The following is a 27,852-nucleotide window of genomic DNA, read 5'->3' as shown; positions in this document are numbered from 1 at the left end:
GGCCTGTCTGAATTTTAATGAGAAACTACAATCCAACTGAGACATTTATAATATATTTTATATCTTGTCTTTATAGTCTGCTCGCACATTTGCCACCAGCAAGGAAACTCAGAATCAATATTCAGCTCCAATACACACTGATACTCAAGGTTACATCTGTATTCCCTCTATTTATCAATTATGAAGACAGTAGCGAGACCAGAAAATGTATTGCATATTGTGAATATAGATTCCAAAGACAATTCCACTTCACAAATATGTAAGTTTATATGAATTTATTCATCATTCTTGGGTTATTATGATGTGCAACTAGTAACAGCTTCTTCTTGAGAAAGTAATTTTCATTTGATTTATTTGTGTAGCATGTTCATCAAGTTTAACATATCATCATTGAGCTTGTTTTAAATTAGAATGTAACTTTGTATACTTGGACCATACAGAGTCCTGCCAAAGTATTCACACAATTTGGATATTACTACAAAGTATCACTTGTTTTGTAAAGTGAACAAAAATAACACATGGTCTTCAATGCCTTCTACAAATAAAAATCTGAAAAATGCGGTATGCATTTGTAATCATTCCCCTTTAATCTTTTAGCCTCGTATGAGATGGGGTGACATAAACTAAGTAGTAAAAACAAAACAAACAAAAAATGCCCGATACGATAATCTCACGGCAAATATAGATATTTTTTGAAAGTCCTAGAGGTTTGTTAGAGAACATTGGTGAACAAACAAGCATACTAAAAATCAAGAAAAACTGCAGTCAGGTCAGAGAAAAAGGTTCTGGAAAAGTCTTAAGCATGGATAGGTTATGAAGCAATCTGTCAAGCTTTTAGTCCATCATTAAAAAAATGGCAAGAGTAAGGCATAACTGGAAATCCAACAAACTGACAGCAGCATTAATCACTGAAGCAGAAAAGAGGTTCATTGTAACTCTGGGCTGAGAGAATCTGTTGACACACAGCTACTAGTGATGTACTCAATAAATCTGGCCTTCATATAAGAGTGGCAAGAAAAACCTAAGTCTCAGAAAAGAAAGCCATAGGAAGTCATATTAGTAGTTTTCTACATGTGACAGTTTCTCTCATCAGATGAGACGTAATAAAAACAAAACAAAAAAATTACGCTGCAAATGCCCCTGCAAACATAATTCACGATTGTGAAACACAATGATGGTAGCATCATGGTGTAAGGATCCTTTTCTTAATCAGGAACAGATTAGCTGGTCAGAGTTGATGGGGCGATGGATGAAATCTTAGCAAACGGTGCAAAGCTTGAGACTGGGTGGAGGTTTACTTTTCAGCAGGACTACAATACTAAAAATACAGTCAGTGCTACAATGAAATAGTTTAGGAAAGTCCAAAGTGTGGCCTGTCGGTCATTTGTGGCCATTTAAAGGATCTTGTATGGTTCAAGACAACCATTCAAGAAGGGAACAAATGTGCTTCATTTGCACATGTAATGTGTGCAGATGGATACTTTAAATAAATTGTTTGGGGATATATTTTGACTTAAATTAGACTACTTTGTTTCATTTAAATTCAATGCTTAGTTTATTTTTGAGTAAGTTAAAAAAAAAGTATACATATTTTTGTGCTTTTAATAAATACTTTCAGCTTTTCAATTTTGAACACCACTGGTTTGGATCAACGTCAGGAGGGTCCAGAAGGTTCAGGCCGACGTCCAGTTGAGGATCGTTTGCCAGACTTTAAAACTGATGTCTACAGTCACTCTTCGTCAAATCTCACTGAGCCTGAGCAGTTTTGTAAATAAAAATGGGGAATAAAAATATGTGTGTCAGATGTACAACACCGATGGAGACATACTTTCAGAGACTTGCAGCTGTTATAGTAGCAAAAGGTGGTTCTACACAGGATTGACTTGATTGATTTAGAAACACATGGATCCCACTTTTCCGGTTCTGATGGGTATGAATAATTTTGCAAGGCATTCCTGCTGGGTTTGACAGCTTTTAGCTGCTGTGGTCAGTTGTCATCTTTATTATTTTTCTTTGAGGGAAATCTTTGAGCATTTCCTTCCTTTCTGAGCACTGTCAGGGCTCTGGTTCTTCTGATCGAAGAGAAGAGGCAGAAGAGGAACAGACGGAAGCACACTGATCAATGACCCATTGGTTTTTATGTTGCGCTAAACTTCCTCTTCCATTTCATCTCCCTTGCAGCTGGTGCATCAACAAGTGGAAAAGTAGTGTATTAGTAAATCGACTTTATGTGTTTCCTGAGTGGAACCTCTGTGTTACTGTTTGAATTACATACACCACATTGTCCTTCTCACAGTGAGCTCAATAAGCCACTTTCACAACCTCTGGTATCTGCTAAAAATTCAATTCAATTTATTTATATATCACCAATTCATGACAAATGTCGTGTCGAGGCACTTTAAATAAAAAATAAAAATCAGTTCAATAATACATACATTACAAATGATCCAAATAATCAAATAGCTCAGATAAGCTCAGTTAATGATTCAGTCGTTTTAAAAGGTAATCTCCAAGGTAACCTGGCACATTGCGTCGTGTCATTGAATAATGCAAATAGCTGTGTACTGATGTCATTGGATGAATCGTTCCTGTTCATTTGCACAACATAGGTTTGTCGTCTGAAAAAAACACTCGACTTCCAAATGTCAAAAACAAACGTGAACTCTGGTTGCTAGCTATAACTAAAGCTGACAATGACCCCTGGGTCTCCTTTATTGTGGAAGTTAAAAAAATCTATCCAATTTAATGTTTGGATCAAATACACAAATAGTTACAATGAGCAATGTTTTCTCCTTCACGCCTACATTCTTTGCAACACTGGCAAGCTTTTGAGTATAAAAATGGAAATAGTTCACCCACCTGCACCATTTGCTTCTTAGTATCCTCGAGAACCAATTAGTGTAGGTGAGTGGCCATTAAGTTGTTACTTGTTCCTTCCCTTCTTGGCCGATGATGAATAGAGATGTTGATGCAGAGCGAATGCGGCAGGATAATGCGTTGGTTTGCATGAGCCTCTGCATCCAATAGGTACTGCCTTGCGAGTGGGAGACATCTATATTGGCCTGCAGAAGCGTGTACACAGCGGGAGCTCTTGTAGTTATTGCTCGATGCTTCCCCTTGGTGAGTGCCAATGAGTTTATCAGACGGCTATTAGATTTACTGATGAGGTGGGATTTTCTAACTGCTGTGAGGGGCCTTCAGTGATAGATGAAAAGAGAGGATTTTCTCTGAAACATAAGGTTAAATCATAGCGTCACATAAAGAGTGGTACAAAGTGATTTACGTAATAACATGATAGCTATACATTTCTGACATATGGGGATATGCTTGACAAACTGTATGAAATTGTCAGACATTGATTGCCTTTTGTGATCATGACGAAGACGGACATTATTTCTTTTTATATTCCGAATAGTTATTAGATTTTTTCACCCATTCTGTTTCAGGTCTTGACATTTAAAGTGTGTTTTGGCCTTGCGTTTTCATAAAAGCACAGATTTTAAAGCTACTCATTTTGCTGCCCTGCTCACGCAGCTGTGGATGTCTCTATATGCTCCGTTTTATTTCTGCCGAACAGTCGGCCTTCTTGAAGCATGCAATTCTATTACAATGGGATGATAACTCACATTATTTCTTTGTTGCTTTGAGACAACAAAGTTTCATTTTTTAAATCTTAAGCCCAGCATAAATCCTAATGGAGGTAGGTTGTGAATAAAAAAAAGTCTTACAAAAAGTCTTCTAAGCAACAAAAACTATGCTAATAGCACTACAAAGGGAGAAGAATAAAAACTAAAATAAGCTACAATTGCAAAAACAAAAGAAATCTGACCAAACAAGAATATTTGGCACAAAATGTCAATTATGACAATGATCCAGCACCGAGCAATCAAAAACCTGTGACGGTAAGCAAAATTGACAGAAAACCCTACAGCAAGTTTGAGGAAATGAAATAAAAGCGGAAATGAAGAATCTCTGAATATGCATAGAGAATGTCAAACCACCAAAACCATGGAATTTATAGACAGGGACAATTTTTAATGTGGGGTAGAAAATCTTCAGCTAAAATGCCAATAAATATATTCAAATATCTTTGAAGAAATTACAAAATTTGTGACATGATACAAAATCTGTTATTTCTTTGTGTTCCTTAACTCCAGTCACAGGTTTTGACATTGGTAAAATGACTAAATACCAGAGACCTCTAACTGTTTGTTTCAAGAGGAAACTTTTATCAGAATGATTGAAAAATGAACCAAGCAGGAAAACTATTTGAGTGCCTTTTTGAGTAAAGCTGTAAGGAACCAAAAAAAAAAACACGTTTCTGGGTTTTAAAAGATCCTGGAAGTCATACAATAAAAAATAAATAAAATTGTTGCAGACATTTGCTACTGTTTTATGCATAGAATGTTTGTTGGCAATCAGCTTAATCGATTTAATCAAAAGCCATATATCGACAAATAATGAAGAATTTTTGATTCAAAAACTCTTTTTGTTACTAAATTGTGGAAACCATTGAGCTCAAACCATTTGAGCTCAAGAACAAAAATACGGCTTTTAATATGCCATACCTATTCAGTTTCCAAGTGTTTCAGGAACCTCTGGTCATTCATGCAACTTCTTTGGGACAAAACGTCCTTAGAAACTTGGACTGTGGAGACTGACTTTGGTGTTGGGGATGTCGGTGCCGGCTGGAACATGTTTTGCATTGACAAGGTATTTTATGCTTGAATAGCTTTGGTGATAGATCAGCTCTGTTTTGCACAACTTGAACACAATAGTCTTTTCCAGCATCCCATCAGATTGATTTTTGAAGCAGAAATTACCCCCCCAGTGGGCCAAGAAAAGTGGCTTTGTCCTCCGTCACTGTTGTTTCTGGATGCCACTTGTGCGCGTACCAGAAACACAATACAAAGGTGTTAAATTATATGTAAATATTACATTTAAATTAACATGTTAAAGTCCTCATCTTGATTAATGAGACATTTATTCGCAAGAAAAGTATATATGCTTTCAACAAAATATGACGTTATGACAATCGTCTATCCATTATTTTTCAAGATTACAATCAGTCCACTTTATGCGCCTCATCAGGAATGGAGTTATCAGCAAATTGTACCTTTTGAAAGATATTTCTTTCAAATGTTGCCATAATACTGAACTGTTCCTTTTGAAGGTAAATGGAAACTGTTCACTGTCAAGAAAAGGGTTTATTTCACCTTTTTTTTGCATGAGCCACCAGCTCTCATCCTTTTTTCATTTGAAATCCTGCATCTAGTAATTTCATAATTATGGGAGGGGATTATAATGAAGGCAGCCGGAGCTGCAGGTTAATTGGATTTTTCACCTCGACGGGACCGGATCTAAGTCGCCCATGGGCCGCAAATCTGCACATTTGAAGTCAGGGACAGGACAAAAAAGGCTGGAGGAAGAAAAGAGTAAGCATTTAAAGGGCCTCCCTTTAACTTCAAGAGTTTGGGAAGTTACTTTTGCGCTGCCAGTAAACTGTTTGTGGCTTCTGAGGTTTTTTATTTTCCTTGTACACAATTGCTTTCATCCACTTTGATGGCATCTATAATTGGCACTGTTTTCTATTTACAGGAGTAACTGCTGCAGAGGCTATTGATAACCCAGAGAAATCCCCAAGGCCTGGAATAGGAGTTTCCTAAAGTGCACTTTTAACATTATATATATATATATATATATATATATATATATATATATATATATATATATATATATATATAATAGTTGAGGCTGGCCAGGGTCAAGTTTTGATATTTTTTAAATGAATAAAAATATCCTGTATTTAAATATTTTGTATTTTAGCAGTTATAGAGAATTACTGAAAAAAAAAATTACATTGTTTTTATGCAACTGCATTATACCAAAATGAAACACAATCCTTAAATTCAGATAGCCAGATAGCCTCTTTTCTACTTGCCACTGTTTAGTCAAAAATAGATCCTTACTTCTCCTTTGCATCGGCAATCCAGTTTGTCAGCAAGAGGAGACAGATTACTGGTCCCTCAGCTGCTTACCCAAATTTTTAAAAGCCCCTCCCAGAGAAAAACTCAGGGAATATAGTGAGTCTTTCACAGCAGGAAGGCCACACGCAAAGCCGGAGGGTTGGCGAGGCCACACCGTCTGCCGCAGACAAGACTGGAGACAATCTCAGCTCATGTTTCTCTGCTGTTAATAATGAAAAATAAACCTGCTTACCCTCCAGTTCATTCATCTCTAAGGCCGCAGTGTATGTATAAGCAGATAGAAGTTATTTTATTCTGAAAAGAGAAATAAAACGTTTTTTCCTTAAATTTATTTATTTTGTTTAGACAGAGTTCTGCCCTGGAGAGCTCGTTTCTGCTTGAAGTGAAATTATCAAGCCGCTCTAATGAGGGTCTAAGGTTATTTTATGCAAATAATCATTCAGGTCAGAAAAACCGACAAGACGACATTTTAAGGTTTTCATTCATTTTATTCTAAATTCATTCCACACTGTTGTAACTTTGTTGTAAACATAAATTTATTAAAAATGTTAGTTTCCATTTACTGATTTCTAATTTATTACTTGATCATAATAGATTTCATTTCTATTCTTCATTATTCCTAAGGAAATAGTTTTTTTTAATATTCATATTTTTAAATTCAGTAATATGATTTTGATAAATAGGAAATGAATAAAACATGTTTTTTATAGGTGCTGAATAAAGAAAGCTTATTATGACTACTACCAATACTACTGCTTCTTTGGAAATGTAGAAAATATTTATTTTTTCTATTATATTTATTCGTGAGATTACCTATCTTAAACCATTGTTAGATTGAAATCTATTTTGTCTTCAAGACTGTAAAAATACTCAAGTTAATATTAAAAGCACTTTTTACATTTTGTTCTGAAACATAAATGAATTGAATATTATTGATTTATCTAAATTTAAAAGAACATTTAATTTAATAAATGTAATAATTCAATAATTCAAATGTATTTTCACAAGGTAGAATAGAAACTGATATGATTTTTCCCCTCATTATTATGCATGCGATTATGCTTTTCAACAGTCAACAATTACCCTAACACTTGATTCCAATCTGACATTCAAGGGGTCTGCACAAGAGATCACGGGAGAAAAGAAGAAGAAGAAAAAAAAAAAAAAAAAACGCAATCCCCCTATGACAATTTGAAGCCTCAGATAATTGCACAAAATGTCACATAATTGTTGAAACAAGTCAAAACAACACGCAGCCCACACAGCATTATGCGCACTGACATCTAGTCCATTTCTGCAAAGTTCTGAGTCATTTCCTTCAGTGCCAAATGGTAAACAGTGCAATTTCCAGCCCCTCCTGCTGTGAGCTGTCACTCCGCCTCAACTGGTGTTATATCAAAATTCTTTGTAAATTAGCATCACCTGGGGCATAAAACGCATAGGAGCTGACAGTGGGTTTCAGCTGGAGCAGACATTAATTAGAGCAAATATGTGTCATATGCAGAAATATTATGTTTTACATAGTTTTAAGACTCAAGCCATGTGGAAAGCTGACCCCTCGTTAGGCCTGTGGACTCCTCTCCACTCTCCCACGCAGCAGTTAAACGAACTTGCGTATTTCTGCAGTGACAGACTCCTTTAAATTGTGCTTCTCTCATACAATGATATACTAAGCGAACAATGCTTTAAACCAGTGTCATTTTTGAACCTTTATTAGTGTTACAACCACACAGAGAAACATTTACAATGCAATTTTTCCTACCTGAGTTTCTCATGTTTGAATCACATGGACAGATTTGGCTTCTCTAACACATATGGCGAGATCACTCTACTCTGCAGCAATTGAAGATAGCAGGAAAGAAAAAAAAAAAAGAGAGAAAAAAAAATCCTCCAGAAAACAAAATTGTATCAGTTTGCCTTTCAAGGTGCTCGGGACTTACTAAGAACCTGAGTCAAAAGTGTTTTATGTCAATAGCAATATGATCTAACCTGCTTTCTAGAGATATGACAAAAACACAAGCCATTAAAAAAAGCAACTTGTCTGTTGACAAAAAATCTCACATTTATTGTATTTGTTAAACAAGTGTTGAACTTTACATCAGTCTTAAGTGATAAGCCCCTTATGTTTACATAAAAAACATGAGCTACAGTACAGCATGTATACCAGTGCGGGAAACTATTCACAAATTTCCCAATTTATTTATTTATTCATTTTCTGAAAGATTTTAATAAATAAAATACTTAAACTTGAGCGGAAGAACTACATTTAAGATAAAAACTTTATTTTCAAAAGTGGGGTTTCATCTCAGTAGCGCTTTCCCATCCCTCTGCTGTGACGGTTAAAAAGATCCATTTCAATCAAAAATATTAACAAAAAAAAAAGTGCAATGAATAAATCACCTTGACTGGGTTGTTGCAGTCCCCCTTCTACTAAAGCAATGCCACTTTGGCAAAATCGGATAAAGATATTCTAAGGGACAATATTAACTGAAATGAAAATAAGGGAAGTAAACAAAATATTGGTCACAAATTAAAAAAAAAAGATAATGCATTGTTTGTTTTCTTTTAATAGGCCTTTATGCTCAAACATACAACCTTGAATGAAGTGTTGGTACCATAAACAGATGGTATAACATATGTGCAACTTTTACACAATAGTCTCTCAAATGTTAAAATTTTGCAAATAAAAGGTTTCTTTATAATTATGCTTTTTTTTTCTCCCAACCCCATGAATTCTTATTTTATACTAGCAATACAACAAAATATATATTTGAGCAGTTTCTCCTTGACAACAGTTCAAGGAACAGTTGAGAAAATATAAGGCCAGGGGCTTGATTGCTAGTGGTTATACAATCCAAACTTGATGGTGATGGGAAGCAGCCAGGACCTGATATTTCTTTTCTAACAGTCTGATCAGGAAATATTTTATTTTTTACTAACATGTCCATGTCCTGGTCCAGGGTTGTAAAAACAAAAAACAAACAAACAAACAAACAAAAAAAGATGGTTAGCTTAGAGGTTGGGAAGTGTATGTACAACCTTTGAGAGGGAAATTGCTGTTTGGATGTCACCTGTAATTTGTTTTTTTGTTTTTTTCCTTTTTTGTTCTTTTTGTAATTTTTTTAAACTTATTTTTACGTTTTCACACCTTCAGTTTTCTCAATAACTCAACAGCAGCAGCACATTTAAATACATTGTTGGCTTGTCTCTTAGAATTGAAATCTGACTCTTTGTTTTATGTACAGTCTCTTGAAAACATTGCGCTGCCGTTTCTGTGCCACAGGTCTCTGAGTCTGCAGGGAAGGAGATGGAAACACGGATGGCTGAGGGAGAAAGTCTGTAGATGCCAAGCGTGTGTGTATGTGTCGTGGAACTGCTGGGTTCGCTTAAAAAAATAAAAACAAACAAAAAAAGAAAAAGAATGGTCCTGCCTTCAATGTGTGTGTGCCCTGAAAGAAGTCAGGGTTTGTGTCAGGGCAGCAGGGCTAAGGGGATGATTTAAATACATTTAAAGGCTTGTCACTAACTGCATTTGTCCTTCTTGTACATCACCTTCAGGGATGCAGTCTTCTTTAGTAACTGGAATAATGTAGCCATCACTGCTCCCTCTGCCTATCTGGTAATAGGCTTGGAGTTGGTGGCCTGCCCCTAAGTTGGGCATGCTTTTGTAGTAAACATCCTCATTCTCGCTCCCTTTGGTGGGGGAGACATCCTCCACGACATCGGGGCTGCTCTCAGGGCATGGAGAGTCTGTAATATTGGGCATACTCGTGTACAAAGAGTCTCTGTTTGGGGACTGCGCACTGTCGTCAGGGTTGGTGGGTGTCAGTGGGCTGTCAAAGGTATCGACTCCTCCGTCGGTCCTCACCTTCTTCTGGGGTGCGTACAGAAGCGAGTGAGTCCGCTGGGGGATGAGTGGCGCCTCCAGCTCCTGCTGATGGTGCAGCTCCAGGCCCACCGCGTTGCCCATGTGGACCAAAGATGAAGTGTCAGCCACAATGGCGTCATCTTCGCTGCTGCTGCCACCTACCACCGTCACCTTGGGGGGAGCCCGCTCCGTGTGGTGGTGATGGTGGTACTGCGGCGGCGGCGGCGGCTGCTGGCGGTGGGGCGGGTGACGTAAACTGGAGTGCTGCTGCTGTTGGTGGCTTTTGTTGCAGGCACGCAGGTTGTTGTGCACAAGCTCAGAGATGATCATTTTCTCAAAGGCAGCATCATCCAGGCTGAGTCCGCAGTCCACTACCTGCACACTGTCGCCAAAGTCCCCATTACGGAGTGAGTAGCTATTGTTAAAGTTACCATTTAGCGGTAGAGTATCCATTGCACTTGTATCCCTCACCGCACTGTTCAGTGAGTGCCCTGGAAACAATGGGAAATATCAAGGGGAACTACATTAGTCATCACTAATAATCACAAAAGGAGGAATAAAAATTTAATGCTGTTTAGGATGCAGTTTTATGTAAAAATAAAGTTAATTTAAGCCATGCTTTAAATCTGTTAGTTGGGCACAATCCTTAACATACAATACATAGACATGCAGTTTATTTGCAATGAGAAATTTTTGTATTTTCTCATGTATACATTTCAACTTTCCCTTTGAAAAATCACTGTAAAAAAAAGCAGGGCATTGTGCATTAAAGTCTGCCACATATGTGACAAAGCAATGGAAAAAAAGATCCCAAACAACATTAAGAAACAGATCCAAACACTATCACAAGACACCGGCAACAGGTTGATGTATAAGTATGAAGCAACAAATTGGCAGGCTGACACATACGGGATCTCTAGCAACTAATAGAATTTATGTGGTAAAGTAAATAAGAGGAAGGAAATGTAGGGGAAATATGACAAAGACAGAAAAGGGAAAGTAGTTATGTATAAACATGGGACAGCCATCTGTATTCTCACTACAAGGGGAGCCCACAAGCAGCACTCCACCATCACCACACACAGCAGGTGAAAAGACTCACTTTAGACAACTCACATCATGTCTGTCTGCTCAGGCTATCTGGTCTAAGAGCAGCTGATGTACAAAAAAAAAGTAAAACAAAAAAAAATGATTTATTGTAACATGGAGAATCGCTCAAAAGAACAACAAAATGCAAGATAAAAGTCTTAACTGCAACAGAGCAAGAGCAAGGGTTCAGCAAATAAAACAGGCAAGCATTAAACTGCTTTTACGTTTGTGGATCAAATGGCAACAAATACGGTGCCTTGTAAAAGCATTCGCATATTTTTTTTATTTTTGTAACATTGCTGCCACTAATTAATGTATATTTAATCCAGATTAAATGTTATAGACCAACATAATAAAGTGCATAGTTGTGAAGTAGACAGAAAAGAATAATGAAAGTCTGACAATGGGGCATTAACCCCTTTTAATGTGATGCCCCAAAATAAAGTTCAGTATGGTCAATTGCCCTTGTCAGTAAATTGGTAAAAATTGAAAAAGCATGGAAAAACTCCCAGGATATTGTAGCTCACAAAAAAAAGCTTTTGAGGCTTTTGTGTAAAGCATGGTGGTGGTAGGTGATGCTTTTCTTCTTCTAGGATTTGATGGGAAAACAGGTTGAGCTAAATACAGAGAAATCATGAAGAAAATCCTGATTTTAGAAGCTGCATACGACTTTTGGCTGGACTAAAGCTTCACCTTCCAGGAGGACAATAACCATAAATATACAATCAACTCTACAATGGAATGGTTTAAACTTTAGAGCAACACATGATGGCCCTGTTAAAGTTCACACCATTCATGCAACTGTAAATCCACAACAAAACTTGTTCATGGATTTTCTCTGCCGAATGTAATTTCACGTTACATAACTTAGAATGAACAATGGGAATACATCTCAGTCTTTTAAACTGGTACAGACATACTGCTTAAGGACTTCCAGTTACTATTGGCTAAACAGTTGTATCACTAAAACAATGGCTTATGGGGCTGAAACAAATATACAAGCAACACTTTTCTCATTTTTGCCTCATTTCCCATCCACTTCACAATTATGAACAGCTTCAGCTTTTTTCCTCCTGAATTCATGTTAAAAACACTGATGTTGAGAAGGGCTAAGAACACTTTTGCAAGGCACAATGCTTTGAAGAAAAGTCCAATTTTTGGTGACTTTCTTGTGGTACACTTGCTGCCCGTTAGTTGGCAGCTTGTGTACCCAGAGCTGGTAAAGGTCAGAGATTGCCCACAGCCCGGCACTTGGCATCCGTCATTGTAACAGTTCCCATTGAGACCCAGGTCACTGGGAGAACAGCTCAGGAAAGCACAGCCACTGCAGAGGTCAGATGTGGTTGTGTTGAAGCATGGAGGTCATGGAAAGCAGCCCTACGAAATGTAAATATTTTTTATGTCATGATTGAGAGAGGAGATACGGAGAAAAAATGTTCTCTGCAATGGCTGGTTTCCTCCTTCTAGAATAATAAGATTTAGAGCACTAAGGGAACTTATGTTTAGAAATGGTCACTATAAAGAAAAAAAAAGAGTAAGGAAGAAGGCAGTGCATTCTTTTAGATGAGCGGTCTTTTGAGATTCTTTTCAAAGTTAGGATAAAGGCCAATAAGTCCTGAATGGAAAAAAAAAGGAAATGTAACAGCTGCTGCTGTGACATCTATGTGTTAATCCTGCTAGGAGGCAATTTAGGGTCCAGACAGGTGTTGTCTGAAAGACTGTGACAGGAATAATAGTGGACACTGAGACTGCTCAGTGCCACACCAGGACAACGAAGACAGACAGTGGGAGGAGGGGGGGGGGGTATTTTTTCTCCTTTAAAAAATAAAAACAGCAAAAAAACATATTTTTGGTCAGTAAAAAAAAAAAAAACTAAACAAAGAAAAGCAGAGTAGTGGGCAAATTCAGGACAACTCTATCAGGAGTAGAAAGATTCCTTAAAATTATCAAATTGAGCTATTTTGATTTTATATTGTTTTTTGTGAACCACTTGCTCTCCACTTGAGTGTGTGTTAATGGCCTAAAGTAAAACCAGTGATTGTGCCGAGGGTTTGGGGTTGTTTTAAATAAGCATGCTGAAAAAAATTTACATTTGATAGGCAAAGTTAAGTTTTACTCCCATACTTGTCTCTCTGTAGGTCACTAAAGGGAAGCACAGGGGAAAAGCACAAAACATAACAAAAGATGCCACTTCAGTTTCAAAAAGGAACAGCACATACAAAAACATCACAGCCTTATCACTGTTATATATGTTCTGATGCCATATACAACAGAAACATAGTTATCATTACTATTTGCACAGGCATACTCTAGTTCCTAATATCGTATTTAGACACTGATAACACAATGCGTACAAAAAAAATGTCAGTTATTGGCAGCCCTGGTAAAGATATGATGGTGCATTTAAATGCAGCCGTCTTTAAATCTGGCTTGTATGATCTCAAACTTAAAAAAAAGGAGAAAAATCTCATTAAAAATTTATATCGCTTCACACAAAATTATATCTACTGGCAACTACTACCGACTACTATGTAGTAACTACCAACTACTATGAAATAAAAGTTAAGCATTTTTAAAATGCATATATCACACTGATTATCATCATAAAGAGTGTTGAGCTCTTTATGAGGAATCCATATAAGCCCCGGAGATATTACATTTTTCAAAATAGGAAAGATGGGGAAAAAAAACCCAAAAAACAATATTTTGGTCTTAATAAAAACCCTCACCTCTTAGTTCTTCAAAATGGGAACGACAAGAGAGCACACCATGTAGGTAAGCAGATGTGTGTTAATCTAAATTAGTCAAGAAATGGGTACCGAAAAACCGTCAAAAGACCGTTTTGTTTTGGGGTTTTTTAACCTCACATATAAACTAGAAAAATAAACATCCAATCTGCCAAATGTCAGGGAATAGTTAATACAAAAATATATAAAAAAAACCCCAAACAAAACAAAACTAGAATTGTGGCAAAAAAAGCCTGGACCCAAGTTTGTCTTGTAAAATATCAAGTGTTTTTTTTTCATTCATATGAAATTGTGGTACTGCCATAAATAATTCATTTTAAGAGTTTTTACACGTCTTTACCAGGGCTGACAGTAAATGTGGAGAGCACTGTAAATTCTTGGAGTTTACCATGTTTAAGAAGTAGCACAGCATGAAACAAATTGCCTCATATGTTCATGGAAATAAATCTTAATGATGGTGCAGTTTATACTACAGCTTCAGGTCTACACCACTGTTTACATTATCTCGAGGCAGAATGTGCAATATCTCTTTCCCATCTTAATCATTATGTCCCGTTAAGAGAAATATGAGAACACACAGGCTGGATCTAGGTGAACCACAAAGATCTATGTCATGCATGACAAAATGTGAGTGTATTACTTCTGGTTTTTTTTGTTTTTTGTTTTTTTTTTGCACACACACACATTTGATGAGCACCATATCAAGTCTTGCGGAGACAGTGATTTTGACGGAAAGACGATACTGCTGAACATCCTGTGTTTCATTTGGCCTTCTGAACACTTGACTGAAGACATCAGTGAGGAAGGGGGAGAGAAACAAAAGAACAAAATATATATATAAAAAAGGCAGAATGCAGGTGAAAGAATTAAATAAGCACACCTGGTGAGTTAAACACTGGAGCTGTGGGGGTGTTACACACGACTGTCTCAGCCAGTAAGGTGTTATAAGGGTTGTTAGTGCCTTGTGGTCGCAGGAGAGGGTTTGTTAGTAGGTAATTCCCAGTCATTCCTGGAGTGGCAAGACAGAGGAGGAGCAGGTAAGTTTGGCAGTTGTCTGAAAGTGTCAAGGAGAACAGAAAAAAAAAAAAAGGCAAAGAATCTGACTTTGTCTTTAAGGGTGAGCCTAAATCTGAAAGTAGGGATTTTAATTAAAAGTTTCTACTCAAGGCAACAAGGAAAGGAAAAATTCTTGCACGCATCTTCTGCTGGTGCCTGCCTCCCCCCACCCCCCATTCATTTGTTAAGTGTGTTACGAATCCTTCCTAACCCATTTATTTACAAACTAATTTTCAACCAACTATGCTCATTATTACATTCTGTCACAAGTGTGTTTCATAACTCACTTTTAGTTATTATGTTGTGCAAGATTCATTTTTCAGCACCTTGGATTTTCTGTAATTATGCAAAGGTTTTGCCGTTTCAAGTCCCTCCAAATATAATTTCTACTTTATGACAGACAGGATGACTGTGCCAGGTTTTTATTTATAAGAAAAAAAACAATTAGGGCTAAAAATTTAGCCATTATCTTCCAAACCCTAATCTCTCTCCTGAGCTTGCAGTGTGTTTTAAGGATCTGAGGTATTTCCACTGCCATTTATCACCTATGTTAAATGCCATCTGTCATGTTGAGATGTCTCCAGGGATGTTTTTAATGACATGGAAGTGCTTCTAGGAGATAAAGCCCTCCTTCAGTGCACTAATTCTCTAGGGTTGCTACTACGCCCCGGAGTGATCAATATCCAACCTTTGCATTAACATCTCCAGGAAATGGTAGCGCGGAGGGGCAGAAGAAAAAAAACGAGAGCGGTACCTCTAGATTGTTACTGATGTATCACCAAGTCAAAATGTCCTAGAGAGTGTTCAATGCAAGATTCTGTCTTTTGGGAAGTGACATCAAAAAGGAAAAAGGGGAAGGCAAGGAGCGGCGAATGACAGAAGTCAGCGGAGGGAAAGTTAAGCTACCTTAGTGTAAACCTTCTTTTCCCTTGCATGCTTAGAAAGCCATTTGAGAGACAGCAGAAAGCCTAACATCACACTAAGCACTCTGGGTCAGCCAGAGTTGAACATCATCTTCTCATCATCATATTTGTGCTCAAGCTAAATAATAAATGACAGTTTTTCCTCCCCTCACCCATAAATCTCTTTATAAAGTAACAGAGGTCACCTTCTGTGCTGGGCAACAAATAGTATTTCGCTTCATGTTTAGACATTCTGAAAATAAAACTTTTTACAACCATTTTAGTTTTGCCTATGTGTCCCCTGGGCATGATCTTTAATAGCCCGCACTTAAATCAAGAAAACACGCAAGTTTCAATTTGAGAGTGAGGCTAGAGGTACGAGAGACGCTGCCGCATTTGAGGAAGTTTTTTTTTTTTCCCTTTTTTCCAGCTCTGAGCTGACAGAAAAAGGAAACTTCATTTTTAAGGCCTTGCGTTTTTATAAACCATGCTGCACTGTCATTTCAAGATGACGGCATTTACTGCCTGGACCTCTGTGCTGTGTTGTGATTGCTGGAACTTCAAGGTGATAATATTAGCTGGCAGATGGAATTTGTGCATAGGTGTGGAAAGTGATGAGGTGTGAACTGACCTTGGTTAAGGGTGGAGGTGCTGTTGATGTCACCTGAGATAAAGGAGGACTCAGATTGCTTTCTTACGGTGTCATTCCACATTCTCCTGATACGACTCTGTCAGGTCAACAAGGGACAGTCATTAGGACTCTAATCCAGCCCACGCAGGTTTCAGAACAACTTTTCTTCATTTTTAAAATATATATTACAGTTTGCATCACTCACCTGCCTTCACAGTAAGGTGAAGGCAGCCACTGCTGTTCCTTTTTTCTTTTTTTCTTTTTCATAAACTGATCAGAATTTTGTCACTAAATTGTAAAGCTTTGACCTGCTGATACTGATTATAGCTTTTTCCAGTTTCTTGTCATGAATCATAACATCACATAGTGACAGTATTTGCCTCCATTTAAATGAGGAACTTGGATGTTTTCAAAAACAAGGTTTAACTATTGATTCAACAAGAAGATTAAAGTGTTTATATTTTGAACTGCCTTTAGAGTCTTTTATGTGAAGCTCGGTGTGGCAGCACTGAAAAGAAGATCCTTAAGTCTAAGGAATTCCAAAAAGCAAACAACATTTCTGACATTGTCCGAGACAGATACGGGTTAAAAGCTGAAAAGGAACAAACAATTAAGCCTTTTTCTCTCTAACTTTGTTGTAGGTCTGAATGAATTACAGACATTTCTGAAGATATATAAATTAACTGGTTAAAGCTTCTTAATATATCAAAGTTAGAAGAAAAGTGCTTTACCAAGAGTAAAGTGTGGAATTATAGTCCTACAAAATAATTGAAACTACAATAAAAATGACCAACACCAGTTAAGAAAAAAAAAAAATTGGGAATATATGTAATTCTCAGTCACAATTAAAAGCTAGTGGAAATAAAATAAGTTTTAAGCAGGTTTTACTTTAACTGACAGCAGTTCTAGTGGAGGAAGGCAGGCTGCTCCACATGTAGAGGTTCACCATCAAAAAGGCTGTTACCACTCATTTTGATCCCATATCTGGGAATGTTCAACAGTAGTGCATAGTGGATAATGAATCTTGAAGCTATAGCTGGAGTGTTATGATGTAAAAGTAAGCTGTTAAACCAGTGAGGGCCTTGAAAACAAGTAGAGAGGTTCTATACTGCATCAAATCCCGTCAGTTTATATTCAAACAAAAATCAATTTTTGAGCACGTTGAATCAATTCTGAATTCTCAGGACTAGGAACCGATTGAGATTCTCTCAAGAATTGATTATTTTCTGCACCTCTAAAAACAAGCAACATGTAATTAAATTTTTTTTAAAATAGATTAATTAATCACAGATTTCCATGATTTAATTTGAAATACCTCACTGATACTGAAAAAATATGTAACTTTAAGTTTTATTAGCTCAGTGAAAGAACCCGTCACTGGTCTTAGTGCATCTCAACTTATATCAAAAACATTTTTTCATCTAAGTCATCTTTTTAAACAACTTTAACTCCAGTTCTTCTTGGTTGAAGTTTTGAAGTGACATTATTGTCCACACCGGCTCTGGGGATGTTATCTACTAAAGGCTATTGGCCTATTACAAGAAAGGCACTGTGCAAACCCGTATGTTTTTGCAGCATCAGGCCGCCCTGCAGTAAAGGTGTACCTACACTTGTTTTTTTTAAAGAGTGCAACACTGTTTCCCATGCACATGACATCAGTGAAAAATAAAGATAAAAGCAAGTGCTAAAGGGTTACAACAAAAGAAAGGCTCCCATGCAGCAAAGCAGACCCTGATTGGTCACTGTGGAATAATGTAACATTTCCTGATGCAACTCTGAAGCTCAAATGTGCTTTCTTCTAAGAATGGGTGAGACAGAAACTTTTCACCTCTAGAGGTATTTCAGATGTTAGGTTTCAACCTCAGCACAAAATAGATTCAGTTTATTCCTTTTCATCAAAAGGAAAAAAAAAACCCAGAAATAATAACTCTCACCGTGTACTCGGTAGCTTTGCAGACAAACAGAGCCCTAAAGTATTTTTGTGGTAAACACCTCACATTTACCCTGAAAGAATTTGTTTATTAAATTATTAAATAAATCTGGAAGTAGAGCGACACGATTTTATGAAAGATTTTTTTTTTTCCTGTCTTTTTGGTTATCCATCTCTGTCCGAACTCAATCACTTGAAGGCATCACCACAGAACAGCAATGCCTTCAACATGTTTATCTATCGTGTTGCTATCAATAAGGTAAGGCTGGTTCTATCTCACACTGATGGAAATTTTGTACTATCAGGTTATAGAGGTTTGTTTCGGTCTTACAGCTGTTCAAGGGCCTTTTAGTACAATACCAGGAGGGTGTCTTTTAGTGAGTAATGGCTTCTATGTGGCCACTCGACCATAAAGGCTTGATTGTTGGAGAGCACCACTAATGCTTGCACCTTTGTAAAGCTCTATCATCTCCAGGAAGAAACTGAACCTCATTTATCATGACCACTATCTTGCTGCTTACCTGTCTGACTGGTCTGCTTTGTCTTAAAGTTCGTATCCTGGATCCGGCCGACAAGGAGGTTTGTTTATCCAATGGTGTTTGAGCTCTGAACTTTAAACATCTTAATTGTTCTGAAACTTAACCCAAACTAACTCTCCCCAAACATTTTAACTCTTAAATGCATTTATGAAAAAAAAGTTGATTTTAAGTAAGGAATAATTACTTAGTTTGATTTTTATCTTTATATTGTGTTTGGGTCATATTTTCAATCCGTTCAACTTCATCTATTTCTAATTACTTTTTTCAAACTACTAGTCATAGTAATTGCTGTGGAACTGTTAAGCAAGATCATATTACGAATTAACCATTTTTATTTCTCGCAGTGATTTGTCTGAGTTCATGTATGCTGAAGATGCAAGTGGATAAAATAAAACAAAACAAAACAAAAAATAATAATAATTTTCTTGGAAATGTACCCACAACAGAGGAGAAATTCCTCTTTGTGCAAAGTGGTTCAGCAACTTCTATAATTATCAAGAATGATTTGCTAAAAATTGTTTGGTTGAGGGGTCAGTTCCTCTCATCCATCTCATGATGGATATAGCAAAGAGCTAAGCTGAAAATAATGCTGCTATGACAACAAACTTTACTTTAGACAAAAATTATTTGTGGTGACATGATGTCCAGGCTATTGTTTTATTAGAAGTAGTATCGCACCTTCTGTTTATCTTGACACTTTGTGCTTGAGGATATAATCATACTCATTTATTTGAATAGTATTATGACTTTCTTTTGCCCTTTTTGTCTTGGGGAAAACATGATTTAAAACCGGGTCAATGACATTCTAGGCTTCAACTTTAGCTAACTCATTAACTATGTTGAATTGAGTGTAACGCTCTGCAACCCGGATAGGGTTGGGTTTAAAGTGCCTCGTTTGCTTTTAAAGAGACTCCAGAAAGACGTGTTGCTTGACACACCTTACAACAGGGATGAAAGCAGGCCATTTGCAGCTAAAATAATGGGGAATTCACACCAAAACATTGTAATCCATTTTATATACGACAGTTGAATAATTTAAATGTGAAACGGAAAGATTTAAAAGCATGACATGTCCACTTTAATTTACAAAAAGCAATGCTATTGTGTTTAATAAAAATACTCCATCAGATTATTGTCAGGCAAATATTGTGTCTCAATATTTAGTCCTTTTTTATTGTGAGAATCGATTCAGTGTACAAACCTAATCCCTCTTTTGTTTTCGACGATGAACATTTAATGAAGAACTGTAGTACATTTGATCTCAAGTGTTTTGCTTATTTAAAGAGAAACATTTCATGTAGCAGGTAATCAACGACAGCACTACTCAGAGATAATGTGATCTTCTTTGCCTGAGAGTTAACACAGTACAATTCTTCACAATCTAATGCCATTATATTATTAATCCCTCTAAGTACAGAATGTAAACAGAGTTAGGATAGTCAATTGATTTTTTTGAAATATAAAAACATAATACATTTTAATTTAATTTATCAAAATGAAACTTTAGGTTCTGAAATAAACTGAATCCATTTTTTTTTTTTTACATCAATCTGGATCATAGAATGTACAAAAACGTACAGCAAATTTCCTAAGCAAATTCTCATATTAGTGTTAAAATCATGCATCATAAGCAGCTCAGCATAGAAAACATTGCATGGCACGTTAGGAGTCTTACTGTGTAAAGCTGCTGGTCTACCTGTGTACCAGAAGAGTAGCGCGCACTCGTCCGTGTCGTGGAAGTCTTTGTGGAACCGTGCGAGCTCTCGGTTGGCAGCCCTCTGCAGCAGTATGTGTGGCGGAAGCACTTACTGTACTCTTTACGGACCTGCATAAGCAAGAAGCAGGTGTTTACACAGACTGTTGACTTTAAATATGACTTAGCCTGCGATATCAAGGCGAACATTGTTTGGTCTTTATATCAGCATGTGGTGCTATTTCAGAAATGCTGGAATGCTAAAATTCAGATGCCTTTCCCCTTGAAGGACAAATCTCTGAAATTAGAGTGTAGTACAACAGAAGGGCTCACTTTTTTCTGAAGAAGGCAGTGGAAAATGAAGATAAACATTCCTTGGAAGGTGTTGAATATTGTGAACAGGTATGCCATGACAATGGAGGCCTCGCTGATGAAGAAGAGGCCAAAGGACCACGTGAGACCCAGCAGGCACAGCAGGGCGAAAGCTCCCATGACCCAAGACCTGAAAAAAAAAAAAAAGCAAAACAAAAACAAGAGAATTAACACGAGGGATATTCAGTAAATGAGTAATGACTGGCAATTTTTATTTTCTCATTTTGATCTTGGAGGAAGCTCTTGAAAGATGGCTGTAAACCAAGACACAGGGAGAACACAGGATGGCAAAAACACATATGCAATCCAATCTCATGCCTGACAATTTTATTTCCACGTTTTTCTTCTTCGCAAAATTTCAGCCTAAGCTCATCAGCAGTTTCTGCCGACAGACCGAGAAGATGGAACGGAAACCTTGATCTGTTTTTCTGTAAATACATATTTTTTAATGCTTTAGAGCATACCAAGCAGCAAATTCAAAGTAGAGCAAAGAACATTTGAAAATAACTTTGAAAGAAGCAAAGGGCTGCTGAGACACACTAAATATTAATCTGGCTTGTGTATTTTTTAGAACCGGAGGAAAGAGGCAGATGTGGAGGAGTCGAGGGATGTTTTTATTTTTTATTTTTGTGTTTGTGTGCAAAGGTCCAGTGAAGCCTTCAGACAGCAGAAGTTGTCACAGTTCAGTGGTCAAACACACAACAAGAACAACCACAACACCAGATTGATGAAAACGGTGAAAGTGACCAGTCACAAGGACGGATGGATGAGAGGCTTTAAAGCTGCAGTTTGGGAGAAGATGAGCTGGCAAAACAAAGAAAAAGAAGGATAGAGAGAGAGAGAGGGAGAGAGAGAGAGAGAGAGAGAGAGAGAGGAGAGAGGGAGAGAGAGAGAGAGAGAGAGAGAGAGAGAGAGAGAAAGAAAAGGAAAGAGTGAATAAGGAAGAGTGGAGAGAATAAACTGTAAGCTGAAGAGGAGAGTTCTGGGCAACATGTTCTTACTTGATAAAGTGTTTATTATCTTCATAGCTAGAGAGCATGATAGCGGGAAGAGAGAAACACAATTAGATCAGAGCACAGAACAGCGCGGGTTAGTTGGCACTTGAGTGTGATATTTTCAACTTTTTGATCCAAGGGAAATCAGGGCAGGCAATCAAATTAGGGTCTAACAAGAGCCAAGATTTGCATGGTTTGATTAAATTACCAAATATTCCATCTTTAAGCAAAGCAATTGGTCAGAACACATCGTCTGCTGTCTGAATTTGCATCCATGCTACTGATGGGTGGGTGGTGGTGTGTGGATAACATTATTTGAGGTGCGCGGTAAAAGCTTACCCAGGCAAATCTGTATTATAGTAGCCGTCACAAACGCGATAATTACTGGTGTGGGTTGCAGAGCGGAGACAGAGGTAGAAGATGAGAGGAGAAAAGAAAGCACAGGGCCTGCGTTAACTTTGTGTTTGCATGCAACATGCAGTAGACACTGTCCTAAAGTGACCCGTAGAGAAAACTCAGACACAAAGAAAACAAAGAAAATGACCACAAGGAAAACAGCAATTAGTATAAACAACATAAGCAGGTTTAAATGAAACAATTTCAACATTGAGCGAGAAAATCTACGCCCATTTTTAAGCAAGCAGGCTGCAGAAAATATGGTCTGCTGTGGTTTGCTTGATAAGGGAGTAGTCTATCACAAATAAACTGAGATGTCTAAATCGGCCTTTAATGACTGCTCTCCCTGATTGCGGTTTTACCACTGTGCTGCTACGCTAAAAAAAACGAAGAAAGGGAAAAAACACAAACACTGGCTATAGATAGATGGAGAACTCTTACAAACAGTGGTTGCAACTTGAACACTTACTGTAATAATATGATTGTGTAAACTGGTGTTTTACAGCAACCGACAAGACCTTATAACCTCAAATAAAAACCATCCACAATTCTGCAGCACAAACGATTCAATATTTTTTTTTATTGACAAAGGTATTAACAAAAAGAGCTTTTCCTTCCAGGAGCAAAGCATTGTGGTGATATGTCTTGATTGAAACATAAATGGTTAGGTAACGGTAGTGGTGTCTGAGGTTTTTTTTTCTTTTTTTTTTTCTCGATGAGAGTTTTAGCTCGGATCTATTAGAAAAGAAAAACATTTGAGATGCTCCAGAATTTCCACTGTATCCTACCCTTCCAGGAGATGCTGGTGCATTGAGCTCAGGACTTTTTTTTTTTTTTTTACCAAAGGCTCTGCAAAAAGGTTATAAGCAGCCAATATCTTACCGGCAGTGGACTGCACTCTTGGTGCCTCCGTTTGGTATAAACTCAGATTAGTCAGCCCCAGAGATTGAAGCTAATGCCTAGCTTGCCACTGGCCAATACAAAAGCAAACTTTTACCATGTTGTATCAAACCTTTGTTTCCATTGAGCAATTATTTACACATGACAAATGATTGTATACCACACATTTTGTTCCACAGAGAAAAACAAGGACAAAAAAAAATTATTTTGCGCTCAGACCAAGTGTCTGACAAGTAAAGACATAACAACCAGAAATATTTACATAGATGCTATTTAGCTATTTTTTTTGGGCACCACATTTATTGGCAAAGTAAAGTGAGACTTGCAAATTCTTATCCAACTGGCACCAGAGAATGGTGAAGTAAATGAAAGCTATGATGAGCTGTGGATATAAAGGCATGTTCTGTAAACTTGATGTTGTGATGCAGATATAAGCCCTTGCAGATCATTGTTCTGCAGTTACCACGCAACACACAAATCTCACTTCACAGATGATTTTGTGATCCATATAACGTAAATCGACCCAGTGTGATCCAGGACCATGTGTGCTTTCATGCAGGTGGGATTACTGAACCAGTTGACTGTGGCCTACATCGCACCAAAATCGAGCAATTCAGATTAAATAGGTGTGGGTTATTCCCCTCATGTTTGGCTGAGTTCTGTGTTGTGGTCCTTATGGAGGCTATTCAAACGCATTTCATTATCTACACCAGGTTCTGTTGATCAGAGTATTTCTCAGATGAGAAAGACTCTAGAGGATCATCTGGTGTCTTTGCACCTGCGGGCTTAGCTGCTGTTGCTGTGGTTGCTTTGTATCATATATCACTATGTCACACTTGTTCTGCAATCCCATGTTACCCTTATAACTCAGATCGTTATGGGGTTGCCAGACCTCTAAAGGGGAATCAGAAGTGTAAAATTGTGTAAAACTGGCAGGTCAATGTTTTGTGGAAACAAATTATGTGGTTTCTCAGTAAAAAAAAAAGAAAAAAAAGAAAAAAGAAGCTAAAAAAACATGTTTTACTAGCAGGAACCACATACCTCATCTTGTCAGCTTGATGTCTTGTTACAACACTCAATATTAATGGATACAACCTTGTAAATGAACCTCATTTCATAAATCCTAAACTTTCTTTAAAAGTTTAGAAAACGTCGAGCTAGAATAAGAAAAAAAACAAACAAAAAAAAAAAACAACAACTACGTCCTAGCGAACCATGTTAACATCATTCATACAAAAAAGAAACACTGTGTTCCTCAGCATACATAACATTTTCACTTACTTTATGTTCTCCAGTCGACTCGAGTCTGGTTTCAGGGTGGTAGAGTGCTTCACCATTTTGTACATCGTGATTACCAGGAAGATGAGATTGAGCTGTCAAAACAGAATAATGGCAGTGTTAATTCATGAAGATTTATGCCTCAAGATAAGGCAGACAGAGGAGAAAAAAACTGTTAATTTGTCCATAAGTATTAAAAGCAAAGAGCCTTCAACTCTCTGCAATGTCCACAGACTAACCCAATAAACATCTATCACTCCTGCTAGTCTCAGACGGGCCGACTGGCGCCAAATTTAGTGTCATTCTATATCAATGAGAGCATGAAAATACATTAAAATCCATCAATGTGGAAAAAAATAAAAACAGCAACAGTCACACGGCAGCAGTCTTGCAATGTCAGAAGGGGATGAGAAGTAGCAGGAGAAATAAGAGAGGCTCTTGTTGTACAAAACAACCACATATCATTTTATGCACATAGTGAAATATTATGAGGTATAAGCAGCAACAAAAGGCTTAGGGGAACATGGTATATTTTGTTCAATTCTCTCGTGTGTTCAGATGAAAAGAAAGAAAAAGAAAGAGGTAAGGAGAAAAGGAGCTCGCCCGTTTTAACGCATTAAATCTTGTGGGAGGAGGGAGCACATATCAGGCTCAGACAAGGATACTATGAGCCACGTTTCTGAGCACATTTATTTGGTACCTTAAAAAAATCAATAGTGTGATTTAGAGACACAAAGGATGGATAGTCCAGCAAGGGGCTCCTCCAAATAATTTACTTCAAAATCATTTATTCTGGGGCAAACAAGTCCTCGACACAGCATGTACAAGCACTCACAGCAGATGTACCAAACTGTGTTCGCACTGCAAGCCAGTCATGTATAAATAATGTCAAGAAATGTCTGAGGAAGAAGAAAAAAAAAGAAAAACAAGAGGTGTGCCCAAGAGCATGTCAATGGTTCAAACAAATACAGCTATTAAAAAGAAAGCGAAACACACAAAATAAATACATTTGTGGCGACAAAAGCTTTTATCCAGGGGAGCCTCGCAAATGGTGCATTTCAGCATCAACATGTTATTTTTAGAATGCCAGAAAGAAAAAAAATAATGTGGATGAATTGCCAATGCGAGGGACCTTTGTGAGCCGGACTCGGACCACAGCCATTCGCTCTTGAGCAGAAATTTCTGAGTGTTCTGGTGCACACTGCTATCAAAAGGCTGCCTGTGATCAATACATCACCCCCTCCACATGCAATCAACTCACAGAGCCGCACACAATAAAAGCCAGACTCTCAAAGAAAAGGATGGCAAGAAAGGGATGAAAAAAGAAAAGAGAACGAGAGAAAGAGGTAGGGGGAAAATCAAGATCTGACTTTTATATCATAGACGGAACTGAAGCCATGTTTTTGTTTCGCAGCCCTCAGCCATTATTTCTGCCAGCCGTCTGCATGAGTAAGACAGCGGGGGTGTGGAGGAACAGGTGGGGGAGGACTTTTGAAAAACCCTTTCACACATGGAGTGGTGACATGGATCCAATGAGACAGAGGAGAGGGACACAGTACTTTAAAGTAACCCAGCAGCATGGCACATGTTCCCACCCCCACCGACATGCATTCGCAGCCTTTCCCGGGGGGATCCCTCTTGCTAGAGCGAAGCCGCCTTGCCTCCATCCTTCACTCCCTTTCTGAATCATCACTGTAAGCCATGCAGAAGCACCTCGCCTCAATGGGAGTGGGGGAGAGAGCTATTTTTTTTTTCCTGAAGTGGACTGTGTGTGTACACCCTGAACTCCAAATGAACTGCAGGGGATAAAATATTAAAGGTGCAGATGGAGCTGTCCAGATGACAAGAACTGCTCGCGACGTGTCATGATCCAAAAGGCCTTGCGTTGAAGTTATCTCAAGCATGCAAATGGCTCCCCCCAGCACTCATTACTTCCATGTTCCCCCTTTCATGGAGCTAATACCTTCTGTGCCAAGAGAGGGGCGACCTCTGCTTAAAAACACTGATCTAACTGCCTGCTTCGTGCTTTTTATTTTCAGACAGTTTCAGAGCTGTTTCAAGGGAAACAAACAAACAAAAAAAAACTGGAGGTCCACACAAGAACTGTCCAGTCCAAAAGTCAAAAGTCTGATCTGTTTCTGATCTGTGAATGAACCGTTTATTTGCGCTACCAGATCATACTGTAAAAAAAAAAGAAAAAAGTGGATGCGGTTACTGAGTAAAGCCAAAGGAAGCACAGAAATGTATGAATCCTGGCGTGGCTCGAATACATACATGGATTATGTCTCATCTGTCAGTTGTCCCCTGAACATTGTTGTCCGATGCCAGCGGACCCAATACTGCTTCAAAAGTAGGAAGTGGAGAATAGCGCATGGAATTCTGGTTAAAAATAACCTAAACAAACGCAGGACTCTAGCAACAGCGGGAGAGACTGCTCGTGGTCTTTTGCCAAAGATGAAAGAGAAATCCTAGAACTACTAAAATGTGACCCCACTCCGATCTTATTGGGGGTTAGAAAGATTTTTGGACCATTTGACACTGCAATGTGAAAGCAAACCACACCTGCTGAAAACAAATGCTGCAATTTTAGGTACCAATCGAACTGAGTCTACTGGACTATCAGGTGCCAAAACACCTTAAAACTGGACAGATGTTTCAGAAGTACTCGCACATCAATATCACTAAGCGCAAAAATAAGAGGCCAAAGGCAGCATAAATTGACAAGATTAATTTTATCTTTGTTTTAAATATTAGCAAAACCCTTTTTTAAATTGAAATAATCCCATACAAACTTCTCAACACATTAATTCCGCTTTGAATAAAAAAATAAAATAAAATAACTAACAGCCAGTCACAGAAAGTAGGGTTGACAAAAATATTCTGAACGCTGTTCTTATATCTTCTTGCTTTACAGTTTTTAAAAAGAATTTGGAATCAGATTGCATTGGCAAGTCAAAGCTTTATGAAAACCAAAGACAGTAAATCGGCTGAAAAATTCTGGTTGGTGAATCTCAAGGAAAAACATAAATCATCCTCATTACTTGCTTAAACATGGTGTTGGCTGCATTTTGGCTCCTCACATAAGCAGAAAGTGCACCGTTTTCTCCTTTGCTCTTCCCTCTCTCTCATTGACAAGGACAAAGCCAATTTGTAGAGAAACCAGGGTCACGGATGATGCAGACAAACCTTGCTCCTGTGCGCTCCCCCGAGATGCCCCTTTCCACAGTGCTTTGTCTTTTTCAGACAATTGTTGCATAGAGCAGCACGCTAAGCCCAAGCCAGTGCAACACAACCTCCTCCCTGTCACACGTAGGCTCTGCAGCAATACATTAGCTCCTCACAGGGTCATGATTCCATCTCTCCGGTCATCACCACTGGGATCCTGATCATCATTTCCTCCGCAGACATATTTTTCATGCAAATTATTATGAGAGAAACAGCCAATTTGAAAACAATGAGGGCCCAATTT

At 37.9% G+C, this 27,852-nt stretch overlaps 1 protein-coding gene across 43 annotated transcripts in view; it reads right to left on the bottom strand.

Annotated features, from left to right (window-relative positions):
• Positions 1–7,683: 7,683 nt before the first annotated feature.
• The window catches only part of adgrl2a (adhesion G protein-coupled receptor L2a), a 124,341-nt gene continuing 104,172 nt past the window's right edge, over positions 7,684–27,852 (bottom strand). For 4 of the 43 annotated variants that reach the window (XM_081606307.1, XM_081606302.1, XM_081606303.1 and 1 more), the window contains 9 exons: positions 24,387–24,478; positions 22,149–22,193; positions 21,816–21,842; positions 20,776–20,944; positions 20,425–20,574; positions 16,281–16,377; positions 14,572–14,700; positions 13,069–13,086; positions 7,684–10,346 (listed from right to left, as the gene is read on the bottom strand). In XM_081606307.1, coding sequence (XP_081462433.1) covers positions 9,496–10,346; positions 13,069–13,086; positions 14,572–14,700; positions 16,281–16,377; positions 20,425–20,574; positions 20,776–20,944; positions 21,816–21,842; positions 22,149–22,193; positions 24,387–24,478 — 1,578 coding nt within the window. In that variant the 3' untranslated portion in view covers positions 7,684–9,495. Of the gene's footprint in view, positions 10,347–10,957; positions 11,011–13,034; positions 13,087–14,571; positions 14,701–16,280; positions 16,378–20,424; positions 20,575–20,775; positions 20,945–21,815; positions 21,843–22,148; positions 22,194–24,386; positions 24,479–27,852 lie in introns of all 43 variants that reach the window. The other 39 variants (XM_081606316.1, XM_081606313.1, XM_081606336.1 and 36 more) reach the window with 30 other exon arrangements.

The sequence above is a fragment of the Poecilia reticulata genome, chromosome 4 (genome assembly GCF_904066995.2).
Source record: "Poecilia reticulata chromosome 4, P_reticulata-male-v2, whole genome shotgun sequence".
In the NCBI taxonomy this organism is placed as follows: domain Eukaryota; kingdom Metazoa; phylum Chordata; class Actinopteri; order Cyprinodontiformes; family Poeciliidae; genus Poecilia; species Poecilia reticulata.
This window is presented reverse-complemented; position numbering and strand designations above follow the sequence as displayed.